Source organism: Hetaerina americana, unplaced genomic scaffold (genome assembly GCF_022747635.1).
Source record: "Hetaerina americana unplaced genomic scaffold, ioHetAmer1.1.p SCAF_6, whole genome shotgun sequence".
Classification (NCBI taxonomy): domain Eukaryota; kingdom Metazoa; phylum Arthropoda; class Insecta; order Odonata; family Calopterygidae; genus Hetaerina; species Hetaerina americana.
This window is the reverse complement of record NW_027287205.1, coordinates 43,516,350-43,535,073: the sequence shown is the minus strand read 5'-3', so window position 1 is coordinate 43,535,073 and position 18,724 is coordinate 43,516,350. Positions and strand designations below refer to the sequence as shown.

The following is an 18,724-nucleotide window of genomic DNA, read 5'->3' as shown; positions in this document are numbered from 1 at the left end:
ACACTTCATACCCCCAGTGAACAAATATACAAAATACGCGTAAAAGTAATAGCAGCATCAGCATAATTGGTGGTGACTTTAACCTCTCCAGTATCGATTGGAACAGGAATACCGTTGAATCTCGGACCCGCGATCGCGAATCTTGTAATTCCTTATTAAAATTGGTGGAAGTAAACTCCCTCCATCAAGCAGTACGCATGCCCGCCCGTGGAAAGAACATACTGGACTTATTTCTTACGAACACACTAAAGCGGATTATTCGTGTATCAAATGATGAGGGCTTAAGTGACCATAAATCCGTTAATGTCAACTTCGACGTTGAAATGAAAAAGATTGTTAAACTAAAAAGAAAAATATATGATTACCATTAAGCAGGCTTTGAAACTTTAGCCAGTCATTTAACTCTTCACTACCCAATTTCAAAACGCGCTTAAGTCATGCCACCGTGGTGGACACAATTCGCCAACTTGGACACAATTTGTCAATATTATGCAAAAAAGGCATCACAGATTTCATCCCTATAAAATACGTTAAAGCAAATCGCGACCCCAGGTGGCACAATAAAGGCGTTAGAAAAACCCTTCGCAAGCAGAGTATGTACCGCTCTAGGGTAAAGAAATCAGGCGTGAACATATCATCCTCGGAGAATGAACAGTTTTGGGACAAGTAGAGATCTCTAAAATTGAAACCAAAACAAAATTATGCAGCGCCTTACAAGAGTTTAAACGTAAAGTAATTTGCCAGTATTTGGACACTGATCCCAAAGCTTTCTGGTCATATGTTAGGGAAATAAAAGGGGGTAAACAAACCATGCCTTGTTTACAAGATTTTAACAATGTCATTTATACTGACAGTGAGGATCAAGCTAACTTTCTAAATACATTCTTCAAGAGCGTTTTCACAAACTATGTTGCCACCGCGTATCTCCAAGAAACAATACACACTGAACCCATGGCAAAAGTAACGGCAGACGAACAAGGAATTGTCAAATTACTCAATGATATTAAACCCAACAAATCCCCGGGTCCCGAAAATATACCAGCTAGGTTGATAAAAAATGTAACTCCTAAGATCGCCTCGTACCTCGAAGCTATATTTAAGAAATCACTCATAGACTGCGAAGTTCCTAAGAATTGGAAAACCGCACGAATAACGCCTAAGTGGTCACAGGGAGGACCCCAGTAATTACAGACCCATTTTTCTCACTTCTATGCGTTGCAAATATTTTAAAGCACATTATTGTCAGTTCGATAATGAGATGCCTCGATGTAAAAAACAGCAAGAATTCAGGAAGCTCACGTGAGACCCAGTAATGATTATTCATACATCTCTTACTTTTATCTGGTGATAGTGGTAGGCAAGTGGATGCGATTCTTTTAGATTTTTAAAAGCCATTTGATAAGGCTCCCTATGGTAAACGTATTCATAAATTCAAGGTCCCAGTGTAAACAAGAGTGCAATAAATTGGGTTGAAGACTTTTAGAGTTGGGTAATCTTTGACGGCGCTAGTTCCGACAGCGTAAAAGTGACCTCGGGGGTACCTGAGGGAAGTGCAATCGGGTCGTTACTTTTCTTGATTTTTATTAAAGAAAAGAATCGTAAATTGAAAAGTAAGATCAGGATGTTCACGGATGACACGGTGATTCATCTGGAGATATCTGAAGATGAGGATCGTTTAATTCAAGCATAGGATCTAGATTGCATTACTAAATGGTGTTTAAAATGGGAATTGTTATTAAACCTTAATAAATGTTCGGTGGTAAACTTCATTAAAAGTTAAACGAGATTTGATTACAAATTAGCTGGAGTTGATCTGGAAGAAGTTGATACGTAAAATAATAGGTGTTACAATCACTTAAGTCTGTACTTGGGGGACCCACATACACGTAACGTCTGCGGGCATAGGCATATAAAAAAGCATAAGCATATGAATTGGGATTTACTAGACACATCTCGGTAAAAGTGATTCCAAGGTCAAGGGAAGTTGACCCCACGCCCTTGTAAGGCCTCATTTAGAATATGCATGTAGGGTATGGGAGCCGACTGAAAAAGGATTCATTCGGAAATTTAGAAGGTTCAACGCCGTGCAGCCCGTTTCGTTGAAAACTCTAAGGCGAAAAAGAAAAGCGTGTCCGAAATGCTTGTGAATTTGGGATGGGAATAATAATAAGAAAGACGATTCAATGCTATGTTGAATTTACTTAATATATTCAGATCCACATGAGTCTGCACCGAGGTCTCGCAAATTATTTGCACCTGAACATATATTAGTCACTTGGATCATGTAAATATAATTAGGGAAATAGATGCCAGAACTAGCAGACTCAAGGACTCCCTCTTCCCACGGACAATACGGGAGAGCAACTGTAGGGTTATTGGTAACAAAAATTCCACTGGCTACCTTCAGCCTCTAGGGAATAATTAGTTCTACTCAATTGCATGCACTCTCACTAACCGAGGTGTTTTGTTTTCAAAACCCTTCCACATGACCTCTTTAGAATGCCATTAAATAATGTAGTGCTCTTTACAGTATTGCTTGCTCTGCTTTGTCTGTTTTTAATTTTCCCCTTCCAACCCGTATTTCTCTGTGGGGGGGGGAACCCTCCCGCTACATGCAGCGTTGGGCCACATTCCCTACCTGTGTCCTTGTGGGAGGAGACCGTTTTATGTTGCATGTCCATGTGGTAGTGGAATTTTGCCGTCTTACTTTTCAAATTCTGGCTTGAAAGTTACTGGATACATTTTTTACTGAATCCTTAGGTGTAATTGTTTGTTTGTTGATAGTATATGTATTTTCATGCGTGTAAGTTGAAAGGATTTTTACATGAATGTATACGCCACTGTGGGCATAGGTTTGAATGGATATGTTTATTTTCCATGTGGTTTTGTTCCGTTTTACGAGTGTTGAGCTAACACCCCCCGCCATCCGCGCCCTTACGGCGGCTTGCGGGGTATTATGTAGATGAATAGTCACAGAAATTGACCCCAAGAATGGTTTGATAGGGGTGAGAACAGTTAGATTCGTACGAAGCATTACACCCCGTAAAATTAACCCATTGCAGTTGGGGCATTATTAAAGTTCAGTCAAATTGATGCTTTGTGCAGAAAAAACGAGATATTCAATTGAAAAACGATTGGCGCTTTTCTTCTATTCTTGGTATTACCTCTGCCAATTTAAATTTTTATCGATATTTTTCCGATGTTCAAATATGTTGTATCCGAAAATATCATCACAAAGCATAGTGTTCGAGCCCCGCTGCTCACGCTCCGACACTTAAAATGTTGTCTTTGGCCAACGAATTTGTTAAATCAAATTTTAATACTGTATCACCTTTTTTAGTTATGTATTACTGTTAATATTTCGAATATCTGATTTCCATAGGGGTGTTGTTGTTCAAATTTGCGATGAGGTGAAACTGACAAAAATGCAATTGACAAAAGCAAAACTGACAAATTTTTGAGCAATTGCGAGTTAATTACTTGTTTTATTTAGAAAAACATCGGAGACCTATACTTATTCTGATGTTGAATTTAAAATGCTTATATAGGTAGGGAAGCATTAAAGTATTCCCCTGATGATGAATTGGATGTCATTTTGAACCAATCTGGTGCTGACGATTTCATAGAAGGGCCAAAATGACGTCCCTTGAGGGAGAAGCGAGCCATTCCTTGGAATTGTAAGCTACGACGTAATTATTTGAAGACTGGTAGAATGAAATTATGAACCCTGATCTCACAGATGTCGTCGACGATAATCGCTCAAACTTGTTGCCATAGTATAATCTATCCTATCATAAGGAATAGAAAATAATATCGAGAAGTTTTAATTTGCAGGGTCAATATTCAGAGTAAAAGACTCAATTTAGAGTATTTATTATCGCTTCCCGGTTTTTCGTTTCATTTTATTTCCGTGTCACCTTTGGTTTTATAAGACCTCCGATCAAAAATATCACTCATTTGTGTGAAGCTGGGTACCTTGGGACATGTGGGAAATTTGTCACCCGGATTTGAACCCGGGAGTTACGAACAGCAGCAAATAATAATGAGCGTTGGATTTCAACGTCATCTAAGTTGACTAAAATGCCTTTGATACCAATGGGCTCACGGTTTGGCCGAAATTATTCGAATTCATTGACTCGAGATTATAATATTATCATTTCAGGTTATCTTCCAATCTCGAATCCCGATTCTTCGAGCTACCAGTGAGTAACGATGGATCCCGACGGGGGACTGTAGTTTCTTACATGCTCGTAAATATCAGTTTCGGAATTGAGCACCCAAAGTTAGAGTTTCAGTATATTATGAAACAGTTTTTCAATTTAATGGACAATGCCTCAGGCAAAATCTTTCCTGACTATTTTTGTTGCATAGTACACACAGGGTTGTACAGTCTATGGTTTTTAATCCGCTTTGAGGTAGGATTGAGGATGATTTACAACATAAAATATTTTATGTTTAATAATACTGTAAATTACATTAGTCTACTTCTTAATAAAGTTTTATTGATAGGTATCGAGACTAATTACTGATGCTCTTCTAATCCTCGCCCAGTTTTTAAATTGGAAATCGGAATTTGACGATGAGATAAAACCAATAACGGACTAAAAAAGTTAGAAATTATTTAATTAAACTTTGTTTCAAAGCAAAGGCTAAATTGATGACATAGTAATGTGAATTCAAAATTTATACTTAAAAAAATAGGAATCGGATACCATATTGAAGATTCGAGTTCGATGAAAAAAAGTTTACAGATTTGTTCACATTTAGGCATCTACCCATCCCTATTTTTATTTTCATTTTATGCAATATATAACACAGAATGAGTACACAGAAAAGATTCTCAAAAATAAGTAGGTCGCGTATCATTATTTTATTTTTGTATAAATGTAGTAATGAAGCTTTTAGATATTAATTCATTTGAAAAATAAATTTAAAGTAAAAGCTGAAAACTCGACCTACGATATATGAGCCAACCTGTTTTTATGCGAGTGGCCGTTTCATATAGTATAAATCAAATGTACATACATTGCGCATATTGAACCTAGCATTATTTTTTCAGTGTCGACATCAATTATAAGATATAAATTATGCATTTCATGTTTCATTTAATTGTTGCTAATGACAGAGGTAATCAGCTTTCACCACTGGAAATAAATAATATACATATTTGAATCGTAATAAATGTGATTATTTTCTATTATTAATTTGTTTGTTTGAAACTTTAAATGTACTATTTCAGATTGTTTATAATTCATATAAAGATTAATTTTCATTTGCCAACAAAAATTGAAAAAGTTACTGTTAAATTTATCAATTTATGAAAATTATTTTGGTATGATGCAAAAATACCAACTACAACTTAAGTAGGAAGATACAGTTTTGCATTTTCAGTTGCCTTGCTCTTGACTATTACTAAAATTTGTCGAAATATGTCGTAATGACCCATGGAAATTTTCGAAAAGTAGCAAGATAATTTAAGAAAATTGCCCCGTAATTTTCAGATTATAGCACCACTCTGTCCAATTTCTCTGGCCTAGAGCGTGTCCCATCATACATTTGTCTGACGTCTTTTTGATGAAAGCTAATAGCTGCTTACTTATCTCCAACGACTTTAAAAATGCAAAGGCTATCCTTATCTAAAGAACTACGGTCGTGTGGAAAATGAATGTCAATTCCTTCTCACCGCTAGTAACGCCACTCCTTCCAAACTTGAGCGGGCATTTATATAATACTAAACACTTCTCTCGGAAGTGTTCGTTAGATTAATCTGTAAATGACAGTCATTAAATTAGAGTTAATAGTTTTTGCTCCGAGTAATGACCGAATCGCAGATTCTACAAAAAGAAAAAATATATGGATAATAAAAATTTAATTCACGAATTTAAAAATAAACAGGTTATTTCCATAAATTATACAAGTATTATCACAATGAAAAAGCGCTCGTTTATCATACAGTTTAGACAAGGGTTCATAAAAGCTATCTTGGCCGTCATCTTCGGAATAAAGTGAGCACACCTTCAGTTCAAATTGGTTCTTTAGCTCTCGTCTATTTTTTTCATTGAATATCAATAATTTATTAATTTTTTTGAATATCCTTAGCAAGGATATATTTTGTAGATCAGGGTAGAATGTAGTTAAATTTAAGTCTAAATCATTATTTTTTTCTCTTTTGAGGCGTGGATGTAAATTAAAATCATTTTTCGTAAATATGTATTAAGTATACATTATACATGTACATCTACATAATACCCCGCCAGCCGCCGCACGGGCGTATGGCGAGGGGTGTTAGGTCACCATCTGTAAAAGGGAACAAAACCACATTCAAAATAATCACAAGCCTGCAAACCCATAACCTTATACCATTACATTGTATGATGTCTAAATTTGTCCACCTACGCTTTCCTAATGCGTAAGATTGTATATCTTTTTTTCTAACCTGCTAAAGAATCCCGGAACTATTAGGTACACTTTATTCTCTTCTACCACCTATTCATCTTTAACCATGTCCCAGCTCGCAATTTACCCTTTAACTCTCTGCTTCAATTTCTCCACGTCTCCCTCCTGTGGATCGGCAGTGTACGAGATCGGCACGTGCGGGGTGAAGGGCAGAATAGGGCCGAGGCCGGAGGACTGCACGGCCGAGACCATCGGCACCGCCGCCGTCCTCGTTCTCACCGAGCCCCGCTTCCTGGCGGGAGTGCAGAAATGGATCGTCCCCGAGTCCGGAGTGTACACGTGAGTTCTCCTTCTATTCACCCCGCCCAACCATCATTCTTAGCTTCAATGCGGTCACGGTTACTGTACTGAATTAGGAACCTTGAAAATTTCAGCTGTTACCCGACAGCGACTAATACTAAACTGCCTTGCTTTAAATAGGAAAATATCGGACAGAGCAGATATGTATATATTCATGACTCTTCGTTAGAGTGAAATGGCTTTTTTATAATGTCTACAATTTATTCTAATGTGTCTTGGAAGAGAAAATATGGTATTGATTTTAAAATCCAGAAAGTCCTTAAGGCAATGTTAATGTTTACCCTTGAAGTCATGAGGGTATTTTATATTATTTCTACAAAAATGTGGCTATAATATCCCAAATAAAGAGAATTTATGAGTTCAAAACTACATAAGAAACAATAATTTCTAATGGGACGAAATAAAGGGGCTAAGTATACAAAATATAATTCCTGGAAATAATTATGAGGTAAAATTATAAGTCATTGCATGGTTTCAGCTTTGCTCAACCTACTACTTAGGAGAAGAAATCTTGGGTCTACCCTCGCGTTAAACTGTCATACGCCGACGTATACAGTGCAAGATCCTGGTATTTACTCACGTATTTCAGGGTAGAAGAACCTTTTAAGGTAATAGTTGAGTTAGAGTACTCAAGACCAATTTTAATTTATTTTAAGGTGGATTTTTAATGGACTATTGCACAAAATATTGCTGTACTCCTTCTCTCTAACTAACATTGTACAACATATCCTTAAACTACATATTGCAATAATTCATAATTTAGTTCACATTTTTTTAATCCCCATGTTTCATCTTAAATGCTTTCTTTCCTCCCTGCTTGTTGATTTTCTAGCATTCCCCTTATAGCTATCGTCTTTCATTAAACGGAGAGAATGGTTGGAAAGCGAGGTAGGCGAAGGCAAATCTAATTTTGAATAGAATAGAGAGTTGACTGACAGCGTAAACCGATAGATGACTTGTTAATAGTTCCCTGAAAATTAACTCTTCTTAACTTTTCCTACTCTTACCTAAAAATAGTGGCTACTTCGACAGAACAATGTGTAATATTTTTTGAACTGTTATTATAATACAGCTGTTTATCAAGTTATGAAGAATATTATTTGTGATAGGTTTATGATAAATCTAAGGATTAAGCGAGGGTATACCTCCAGACCTAACCTAGACAACCGAACTTTCACATGAATACCTAGGATTAAAAATTAATTATATCATAGACCCACGCATTAGTGTAAAGAACCATTTTCCACCTTTTTATATTTCCCTTCGTTTAATGATTTCTCCATTTCTTCCCTTCCTCTATTCCTTCCTTCCAACATGCCCTATTTCTCCTGCCAACTCCTTACTTCTCCATTTTTCTCCTTTCATTTACAGTGTTTAACATTCCATCTCCTCTAAGTATTTTTCCAATCATGAATTTAAACTAGAAATTCCAAAAAACAGACGCTCGTACCAGTCATTAACAACCAGCTGACTAACCGATCCTCATATCCTCCCTAAGCTAATCAAAACTCTCGCTCTTTCCCTTCAATAATGCTCTCTTATATGTGACCCAAATGGAAAGTTTTAAGTATTACAAATTCACGCGAAAAGATCGTGGAACATCCAAGTGCGTCTTAAGAAAACATTTACTCATTATATATTTCTTAAATTCTGTTGTTGGTTACTGACCGGAACGCTCTGGTTAGGTTCCGGATGGCAGATCTCGGCAGCTGATTCTTTACACAAGCGGGGTAATATTTTGCGGTACTGGGTTATCCTAGGAAACCACAGGGAGAACAGTAAAGCAGCTGGTACCCCCACGGTGTTGTGCTTGTTTTATGTGCTGTGTATGAGTTTCACTAGCCGTTAGGCTTATTATTAGATGAGCACTATGCTCACCTCTCAAACCAACCTTCTGGTTCATTACTTTGTTTATTCTTTTCGTAACAAATCATAATTACCTCCGGTACACTAATCAAAAGCATGAATCTCAGTGATATGGTGTCGAATAACAGAATTTAATATGCGGTCGCATTTTTCCGTGCCTCTCAAACAGAGTTGATCCACGTATGTTAATACGGTACCATTGGACGGCATGTACGTCTTCGTAAGATAGCAAAACAATGAACTTAAAGGAAAACAACTCCGGATGCATACTTTAATCAAAGCAATGGTTTTTTCAGGCATTTAAAATTACGATGTTTACTAGCGCGGAATCCATGGTAATATGTAGGTATCAAATAATTTGATGAAACATTTAGGTCATATTCCTTGTAAAAAATACATTTGGATACTTAAGAAAGAGTTAAAACGCTGATCAATTTTTTTGAAAGTAAAATTGTAAAGTGAATTTGTAAAGCTATTCAAAGCTCCCCATTGTATTTGGCTCATTATTTCTGGACTACTATAGGTCTTTAAATGTATCATGTATACAGTTTTTGAATTTTTTTCCAATTAAAAAGTGATAAAGTTTTGATTTTTACCATCGATGGCTTAATCTAAGTGAAATTTTTTCAGGCAGGAAAGTTTATCCTTCTGTATCATTTCTAAAGTACGTGGTAACAAATTATTACAGAGAATTGAACAGGTACTTTTCATTGTTTAGATCTGCCAGGCGAAAGAGTTTTTTTTCTTTGAACGAAATAGAGAGGAATATTTCCGCAAAAAATAGCATATGGTTGATGATGGCTAATAGGAATTGAATCCCAAACTTTAAAACTTGCCTCTCGAAAATTCAGTGTCTGGTCCAAAACACACAAAATCCTAGGGCGTGAAAATATTTGCAATACATCGAGGACTTATTATCGAGGAAGTTTTCCACCCTGTCATCCATGGAGTAATTACCCTCAAAACCCATTTACCTTACTTTTGCCACATATTCCCCATATTTTATTCAAATTGATGATTGTGTACCAAGGGTTTGATGAGTCGCTTGTTTTTCCTCACACGTCAACAGGATAATTGCCCGTGGTGCGAGCGGTGGCAGAGGTTCCGACGGCGCCGGCACAAGCCTCGGGGCCACCGTCAGGGGTGTATTGGAACTAAGAGCCGGTGAACCACTGTACTTCCTTATTGGCCAGGAAGGGGTGAGCGCGTGCGCAAAAGTGAGTAAAGGTTACTTGGAATTTCATGTTGCCTCAAACTCCCACAATTACTTTACATTTTATGTTTAATCCTCGAGAGTTAAACATTTCCAAATTAAAAAACCGTACATCTAGTTGGTCACACTTGAAACCCAACAATAATCTTTAAATGGGATAAGTTTTCAAATGCTTTATCATATGAATTTTTTAAATACGTAATTTCTTGACTGAAATTAAATATTACCTGGTGCATCCAAGATAGACCATTCTTGAGGCATTAAATTTGTTTTGGGTTTCACAGAAAGATGTTTCACATAGTTTGTTTTTTTAATTCGTTAAATAAAATTTTACTAATTATAACTTTAAAGCTACCGGGGAAATCTAAACATATATGTCTAAATTTACAGAATTTTTCTCTAAAATGAAGTTTTCTCAGATTTGAATCTGATAGTGTTCGAATATTTCTCTGATTTTATTGACAAATAAAGTCGATTTTGGAAATTTGCTGATTTTTAATTTAGATGATAATGAGGAGACACCATTTTATATTAAATGGCAGGTTATTAAATGGCACTGTTCTAATATCTAATGCTTTGAATTTTGATTAGAAACTAATACAAATCGTTGAACATTCAACTTATTCTTTTTCCGAGCAGCTTTTATTTCAGGCACATAGAATATATTTGCGTATTAAAAATCAAGTATCAAAAAGGGCATGCATTTTTAAGTATCACATTGGAGATAATTTACAAATTGTAAGACCTGTTGGAAACAGTTTTACTTGTAACATTATATTTGAACGCCTAGTTATTGTGACAAATTCAAGTTTCACTAGTACCTGAATGTATATTTTCATTTGATTATAACGCTAATAATAGAAACTAACCATTAGGTTTTTGAAGAGAAAATATCTTCTCACCTGTGCAAGATTCAATGGCACTATCGCTACGGATAATTGATAGCTTTCTGCTTAGAAAGTGATACATAATATAATTATAATAAACCATGATATATCTTATTGGTAAAATTAATAGCTCTTGAAGAAAAATTTGATCCTAAACTAAGTTAATGTTAATTTTGGATTTAGATTTCTCATTGCTCATAAATAAAACATCAAGGTATTTTTAAATTAAATTAAAAACCAATGTTTTTAATCTTATTCAATGGCTTACCTTCGTTTAAAACATTCTTTAGACCAGTTTAGAGCGCTGTAGATATATTAACAAAAATTTTAATAATAATTAACATGCTAGATTTTAAAATTTTACGGACAAAAACACCTTAGTCAAATTGAGTCAGAATTGATAGTTGATTAAATTTTTGATAAAAAAATATAGTCGCCAGGGTGCACGCACTACTGCAAAATAATATGAATTGAGATTAAATTCTGATACTGATGGTAGGAATTACCTTTATTTTCCGTAATTTCAAGGGAAATTTTCTACTTGTTATAGAATACTCATTCACAATTTTATTGTCTTTCTAACTCTGGATATTATGCTAAATCTGTAATACTGATCGATCAAGAAAATTGTTTTGCATAAAATCTGAATGATATATATTCGCGGCACATAAATTCACTCTGGTTTGAATGCTTGCAGTATTTCTTATTTTCATTCAAAATCTACCCTAATAAGGGAAACTGAGCCGGCCGATTAGGGCGTAGCCCATGAAAACTTTACCCCGTTGTGGTTATGCAACATGCACGTCAGGTGAGACTTGCGGATTTCTTTTATGTAGGATAATGATCGAACAGAGAACTTGCCAGACGGAAATGTGTTCTCTTTTACGGTATTATAGAACACTTGAAATGAATATTCTGTTAATACACTATATACTATAATCGTAGATCTCTCAAGTCGGAGTGTGCGAAATGTCTCCTGCGCTCCCTTTGTTACGACAGAATATGTTACAATGCTACTTTACAATTAACTCATGTATCTCAATAGACCTTAAAAGAAATTTTAATGATATGGGTAAATAAATAAAGTAGCTTCATAAAAAAATATTATTTTAAACTCAAAAGAATGAAAAAAATATAATGTACTTATTAAACTTGCGCTTACGATTTACTCAATCGTGATTGTTGAATAACCAATTTTTGTTTCTACTCTCAACTCTATCATCTATTTTACTCCTATTAGGATTCATCATGTAGATACTTTTCCTGGAAACTGCTATTCTTTTAAATAAGCTTGATCCGTTTTAAGATTGACTGTAAGACTTGAAAGAGATATGAAGGATGTGGTTTCGTTATTTTAGGGACGCAGTCATATTGAATTTCTAAGATTTCAAGCGATGTCTTCGGCCGTCTTCCGCTTCTGATAAATGTTGCGCAGGTTTGTCAGTAAATTATCAGTATTGTAATGAAAAGATAAATTTAGTTAGTGCCGCCTGATACACTCGTGATCGATAAAATTGGGTCTGGAGTTAATCCGGACAGAATATACGAGACTCGTAAACTAATTATCAGCCGCTAAGTTTAAAAGCAATTTACCCCGTATATCAACCACTTACGTAGTGTCGACATTACGCGATATTCGCGCGTAATTCGCGTAGCGTAGGCACTACGCGAATGGCATTTCTTAGTTTCCCGTTTCGCATCATGCGTAAAACGATTTCCGTTGGACGAAGAATGAAGTTTAATTTGGTTTCCTGTCCAATATCTTGCTCTATTCGTAGAACTACGCCGGTGGTGTCGGAGTCCGGCGTGACCCGTCGTCGACCGGAATCGCCTGCAACCCAGTGATAAAGAGTTCGCCGTCGACGAAGCCCACCAATCCCATAACTGAGATATTCAAGATTACATTCATTGGAGGCGGTGGAGGGGGTGGTGGAGCCACCTACGTCTTCAAGGTAAGGTCTCCAATCTACTCTCGTTTTTTCTGTCCATCAGTAATCGTTTTCATGCTGGTGTAATACAAGGTATGAATCAGCAAGGAGTACACTCAACGCAGCCTATCGACTGATTATGAACTTGAAGGATGAAAACCTGATGAGGCAAACAAATAATCCTCCCCATACGTTTTCTTATTTATGACCAAGGGCAGCATTTAATATCTTTCGAGGATATATTAATTTACCCAGGTAGATTCAAACTTTTATTTTAAGACTTTACTAAAATGACTGGGGAATTGTCACGAAGTCCCTTACAGCTCGCTGTAAATTACGTAGCTCTTAAAATATGTTTTTTCTAGAGTGAAATAGATCTGGCACCCGCTATTATATAATACTGAGCTGGCGGTCCGTAAGGGTTTCTTACTGTGTTTAAAAGAGCCAAAATTCACAAATCATTCAAATATTAACATAAATTGGATACAAATTTGGATGCAATTCAGAACATATGGAAAAGAAAATAAGAAAACACAACTATTCACTCATATTATATCTGAAGTCCCACCCTGTCACTCAAGGTTTAATAGATACTCATGGAAATAAAGAAAACAGATACTCATTTCAGATTTAAAAAATAGAGTTTTCGTAAGTTCTGTTCTTTTATAGCGCCTTGAAAAAGGCCTAAAAAGTCAATTCTTGAGGTGATTGTATTAATCAAAATCTAACCAGCTCATTTACTAATAATTTAGACGTTAAATATAAAATTCCATAAACTCAATTGTAAGTTTCCGTGTAAACAAATAAACTGCTGAATTTTACGCATAATTTATGTTCACAGAGAGACGTGATTCGAAAAATGGTCAGCGTATGTTCAGACGATCTCAAATTATTCATGTCTGTAGATATTCTATTGTCCAATTTTTCGTGTAAATAAAACCTTCCCTATTTCCTGCACAATCGAAGTAAATAAAAACACAGATGTTGCGGAGCTGACAAAAACCATGATTCCTTTAATATCTTGAAAAGGCATAAAAATTCTTTTGGAATACGAGAACTGCTCTAGATAATTGACGGTGTTCGTAAACCTTATATTGCCTTAGAGAGTGAGGTGGTTGAGGGTGTTCGCCGGCCAAAGCAAATACTCATATCTCTTTCTCAACTTTGGCCATTTATGTGTGTTTTTTTAGACAACAAAGCTACTGTTTCATTTATAGTGTCTCACTTTGAAAATATTTCATTTACTCCGAATTTTAAATATTTATATATATTATATATATATATATATATACATAAATATATATATATATATATATATATATACATAAATATATATATATATATATATATATATACATATACTTACACATGTGGGTCGCGGTAGTCCAGTGGTTAGAGCGTTGGACTGCTGACCGGAGGGTCCCGGTTCTATTCCCGGGAAAGGCACTCTGGGCACCTGCAGCTCCACCCAAGCTAAAGTGATTTTCCGGGTACCAGGTCTTCCTGGGAAACCATAACCGGCACAGGGAAAGGAACTGGCCCCCCTCCCCTGATGTGTGAATTTCACACGCCGTATAGGGCTTAGTACTGGCTGATCTCTACCATCACCTAATAAACCGACCTTCGGGTTGATTACTGGTTTATGGTTTATATATATATTATATAAACCATTAACCATTAAATATATATATGTATATGTGTTTGTGTGTGTGTTTATATATACATAACAAGGTTTGCCCCAAATGTAGGAGGACTGATTCGATTGAAAAACCTTATTGCCAGAATTAATACGTTCACTGAAAAGTCCTCGAAGTAGCACCCTTCCGTCCGTAGCGTCCATGTTATCAACACCTCGTACGCCTTCTTTAAGGCGGCACCCGAAATACTGCTGAGCTTCCTCCTCACGGCCTGTAGTAACGCTTCCATCGAGGCGTGGTGACGTCTTTTCAGCACGGGTATGAGACGGAGCAATTGGAAGAAGTCTGGTAGGGTATTGTCTAAAAAATTTGGATTCTCATTCACATGGTCGAGAAGTTCTTGGAAAATCCGCGTGCGATTTTCCTTTTGATCGTCAAAGAGCACTTACGGCATCAACTTATCACACACCCGCCTAATGCCCATGTTTTTGGTCACAAGTTGATACACAGGGATTTTAAGTTCATCTTAAACCATGAGAACACTAAATCTACAATCCCTGGCCAGCAAAGTCTTAACTATTGCAAGATTTTCATCACTTTTTGTGATCAAAAGGCGTCCTGAGCGTTCGGCGTCATCAATATTTTCTCTACCCTCCTGAAACAACTTTTGCCACTCAAAAAACATCCGATCTCTCCATGACATTATCATCGTAATGAGCATATCATGAGTCGCTTTCCCGGTTTTCCCCAGTTTCACGCAAAATTTGATGGCATAGTGATGTTTGAAAAACCGGTTTATGCTGAAGGATAACGAGGTCACGTTATACAGGCTTTCCAAATAAACTATCCTCGCACTGCAAAGGTTTGAAGCCAACTGCCACCAACCTCCAGCTTTTCCTGTGATTCCCCTACCTCAAACCCGGCCAGATACCATTAATAATAGCCATTAATAATACAAAATGTATGCGATTTTCCTGGGAAGAAAATGCTAAGATAAACATTGAAGAAAAAGGGCAAGAACTAGATCAGGAGGGATAGTTTACGCATCTCGGAAGGGTTTTGGATCAACCCGGTCAAAGTAGTGGGGAAATAAGGAGAAGAATCGCGCTAGGCAAAAAGGCTGTCACAAGAAGAGGGAGTTAGATCTGGTGCTTTTCCGGCGTATTTGCTTCATGAAGTTTTCTCGGGTCTTCCACCGGGTCAGGGGTTCCATATTGGCCGACGTTTCGATGCCCGACTCATGCAGCGTTCTCGGGATAGTGCTAGGTATGGTTGGTCAGGAGAGGGGTTTGTTGGGAGCATTCCTAAGGAGGCAGGAAAAATGGATGAAAGGCGTATTGATCGGCAGTGGGATGTTGAGTTGAAGAATGTAATCGAAGGGAGAATGTCAGGCAAACGAGAAAAGGGCAGGAAAAGGATCTTGGACGGGATGAGGGGAGCAAGGACGTATACATGGATGAAGAGGGACTTGACCTATGTAGAGTAGTATGCTGGATTGTTTTTTGTTAGGATTAACAAACTATTCATTTGGTATTTGTATCCATCTAAAGCCTACCTTATCGATAGATTAATTAAATATATATTATTATTATTAGGAAACTGCTGGTTAAGGTAGGTCTTTGGATGGACAAAATTACTAATTCAACAATTTGTGACCCCCAGCAAAACACAACACCCCCCTCTACATCAGGTCCCTCTTCAGCTTTGAGTACTTTCTTCCTCCCTTCTTCCCGTCCAGCATCCCTATCCTTTTCCATTAAATATATATATATATATATATATATATATATATATATATATATATATATATATATCCCTATCCTTTTCCATTAATATATATATATATATATATATATATATATATATATATATATATATATATATAACATAAATGTAAACACCCTTAAGGGGGTAGGACTTGCAAGGTATTCAACCACATAAGTATAATGAGAGAATATTAGTTTGTAAATTATTATTGGCGTTATTATATTTGGTGTTCTACGGTTTCGGCTAGGTTTTTAATGGACGCAGACAATGGAATGATGCAATAATACATTTATTTACCTACAGCACTACAACAAGCCATTCTTTAATTCCGTATACTTCCTCATTGAATTCACTCCGTCCAACATGCCCATCCTCTTCCTACCCCTTTCTTGTTTGCCTAACCTTCTCCCCTCTATCACATTCTTTAATGTTTCATCGCCTATTGATATTTACAAGTACAAAGGGGACACAAAACTTGGCTTCCAGCCTAGTTCATACTCGCCGTGTTCTGCATAGTTTCATATCATGGACTTTTAAGCCGGCAGCAAGATTTTCCTCAAGAGTTTAATGCATAGTTTGAATAGTGAGAAGTATATTTAGGGAAGCAAGGTGGAAATGGGCGTTATGTTGCGGAAAACCTATTTAAAATGGAAATTTAAAACCAAATCTCTACGGATTTAACAACTGATTATGATGAGAGAAAGAATTAGTCTTGTGGCACCCTAAAGCTAAAACAAGTAAGAATCGGATACCTTAACTTGGAATTTTCGCCAATTTAAATATTCTGGGCGAGAACCTCGAGTTGGTGTGTAAAACCTCCCAAGAAACCCATCAAACTTTATTAAAACGTGGACCACATATTTAACCCTGGAAATCAGCGTAGCAGTAAATCTCAGTCACTTGCAGCTGTTTACGCACAGGGCCAACGGATAGTGTTTTAAGACCTTAAGAAAAGAATTGCTTATTTCTTTCTTTCTTTTCTATCTTTCACATTAGGGAGGCTTAAGGGAAAACTTCTCCCTCCGGATCCATGTCTTTTATACCCGCTCCTTCACTTTTTTTCCCCAATCTCAATGCTTTTCCGAGAGGGGCACTATATCAATGAGGATAATGACTTTGGGGTCGGAATGGAATCGAATGGCCTTTTACACCCCGGGCGGTGCATTTGACGCCGAGGGAGTTCCACACGGTGTCGGATTTAATTTGAAATCGAGATCTTATGAGTCGATATCGCAGACGTGACAAGTTTATGGGTATTAAGTTGGGTCCCGTCGTTACTCTCCTTCTCGTCGGTCAAGGTTCTGTAGCGAGAGGTTTTGATACTAAAAGGGTAGGAAATTAATGCGTTGGTACTTTTGCAATCACCCTTGATGGTGAAGCAAAAACATTCATATTTTATGTTATTTAAAAAGCACAATCTCTATACCTTCGATGCAAAATTTTTTCATGAACATATTTGAGTTTAAGACAAAAACTGGATATCCGACATCGTGAAGAAGAGTTATTTTGAAGTGAAATTTGAGGATTCCTTGGATTTAATACTCTAGAATTAAAGCATTCAATTTTTCTGCATTTGCTCAGTCATTTCGCCCTTTATCATCGGAATGCAATCATTCTTCCATTTTTACTTAACAAAGAAAAATACATTCTTTTTTACGTAAATACCAGTAATTTAAATATTTTTGGTATTAGTCTTAATGAGGGTTAATTTTAGGTTTTTTACTATCTCAATTAGGAATATTCTATCCTTGAAACAAATACTACTGGGGTAATTGTGTATTAATGCAACGTTTCCACTGTATTGCGAAGCATTATATTCCGTAGATTCGTGGAATTTGAATCATTCCACTAAAATTTATGATTTCAGTGCTGGAAATCTCTTCAGACCAGTTTTGTTTCCTCAATTTTATATTGTATAATAGACTGGTATAAAAAAAGTCAATCACTTGTTCCGAAATGACCTTAATGGGTCGATAGATTAAGAATATTCTATGAAACATAAGGTTGTGCGTGTCCCATTCGATTCTCTATTCAACTTGTTGCTTATCTTAAGTATCTCAATTAATTTCCGTTTAATCATTGAAAAGCATCGGCATCTATGAGCACAAGCAGTCGTGTTGTATTAAACTTTATATTATGGCCAGGTATGATTCACATCCGACAAATTCAGTCGAAACCGAAAATGGGAGTTGATTAGCGATTTTGTTTTCGTGAGCATAGAGCTCAGTTAATATTGGCACCTTTTACGTGCTTGATACTGTACAATGATTAGTATTATTATTAATAGAAACATATGAGGACAGTGCCCAGAGTTACGTTTTTTTCTGTTTAATAACTGTCGAATTATTATATCGGTCCCCTAGTCCAAGACAAAACATTGTAATAAAACTAAGTTAACGTACAAAGGATTAACAAATGAACTTTTTATTATAATATTTTTTATTATGATAATAAACTAATAATTCCATTTTTCCTCAAATATTTGTCTTTAAGCTTATCAATGATGCTACAAATGATGAATGTGGCTTGAGCTGGATGTGCAAAAGGCGAAGGTTTTATCATGGAAGAAATCGACTTCGAATATTAGGATTTAGTAGCTGCAGTAGAGATGCATGTGCTCAAATTTGGATTTATTGGCAGAGCTCCTTCAAAATGAAAATATTTATAACG

At 36.3% G+C, this 18,724-nt stretch overlaps 1 protein-coding gene across 1 annotated transcript in view; it reads left to right on the top strand.

Annotated features, from left to right (window-relative positions):
- Positions 1 to 18,724, top strand: part of LOC139695324 (tyrosine-protein kinase receptor-like) — a 443,472-nt gene that overhangs the window by 377,738 nt on the left and 47,010 nt on the right. The window contains exons 10-12 of the mRNA XM_071594031.1: positions 6,576 to 6,735; positions 9,692 to 9,839; positions 12,501 to 12,674. Of these exons, the coding sequence (XP_071450132.1) occupies positions 6,576 to 6,735; positions 9,692 to 9,839; positions 12,501 to 12,674 (482 nt within the window). The remainder of the gene's footprint in view (positions 1 to 6,575; positions 6,736 to 9,691; positions 9,840 to 12,500; positions 12,675 to 18,724) is intronic.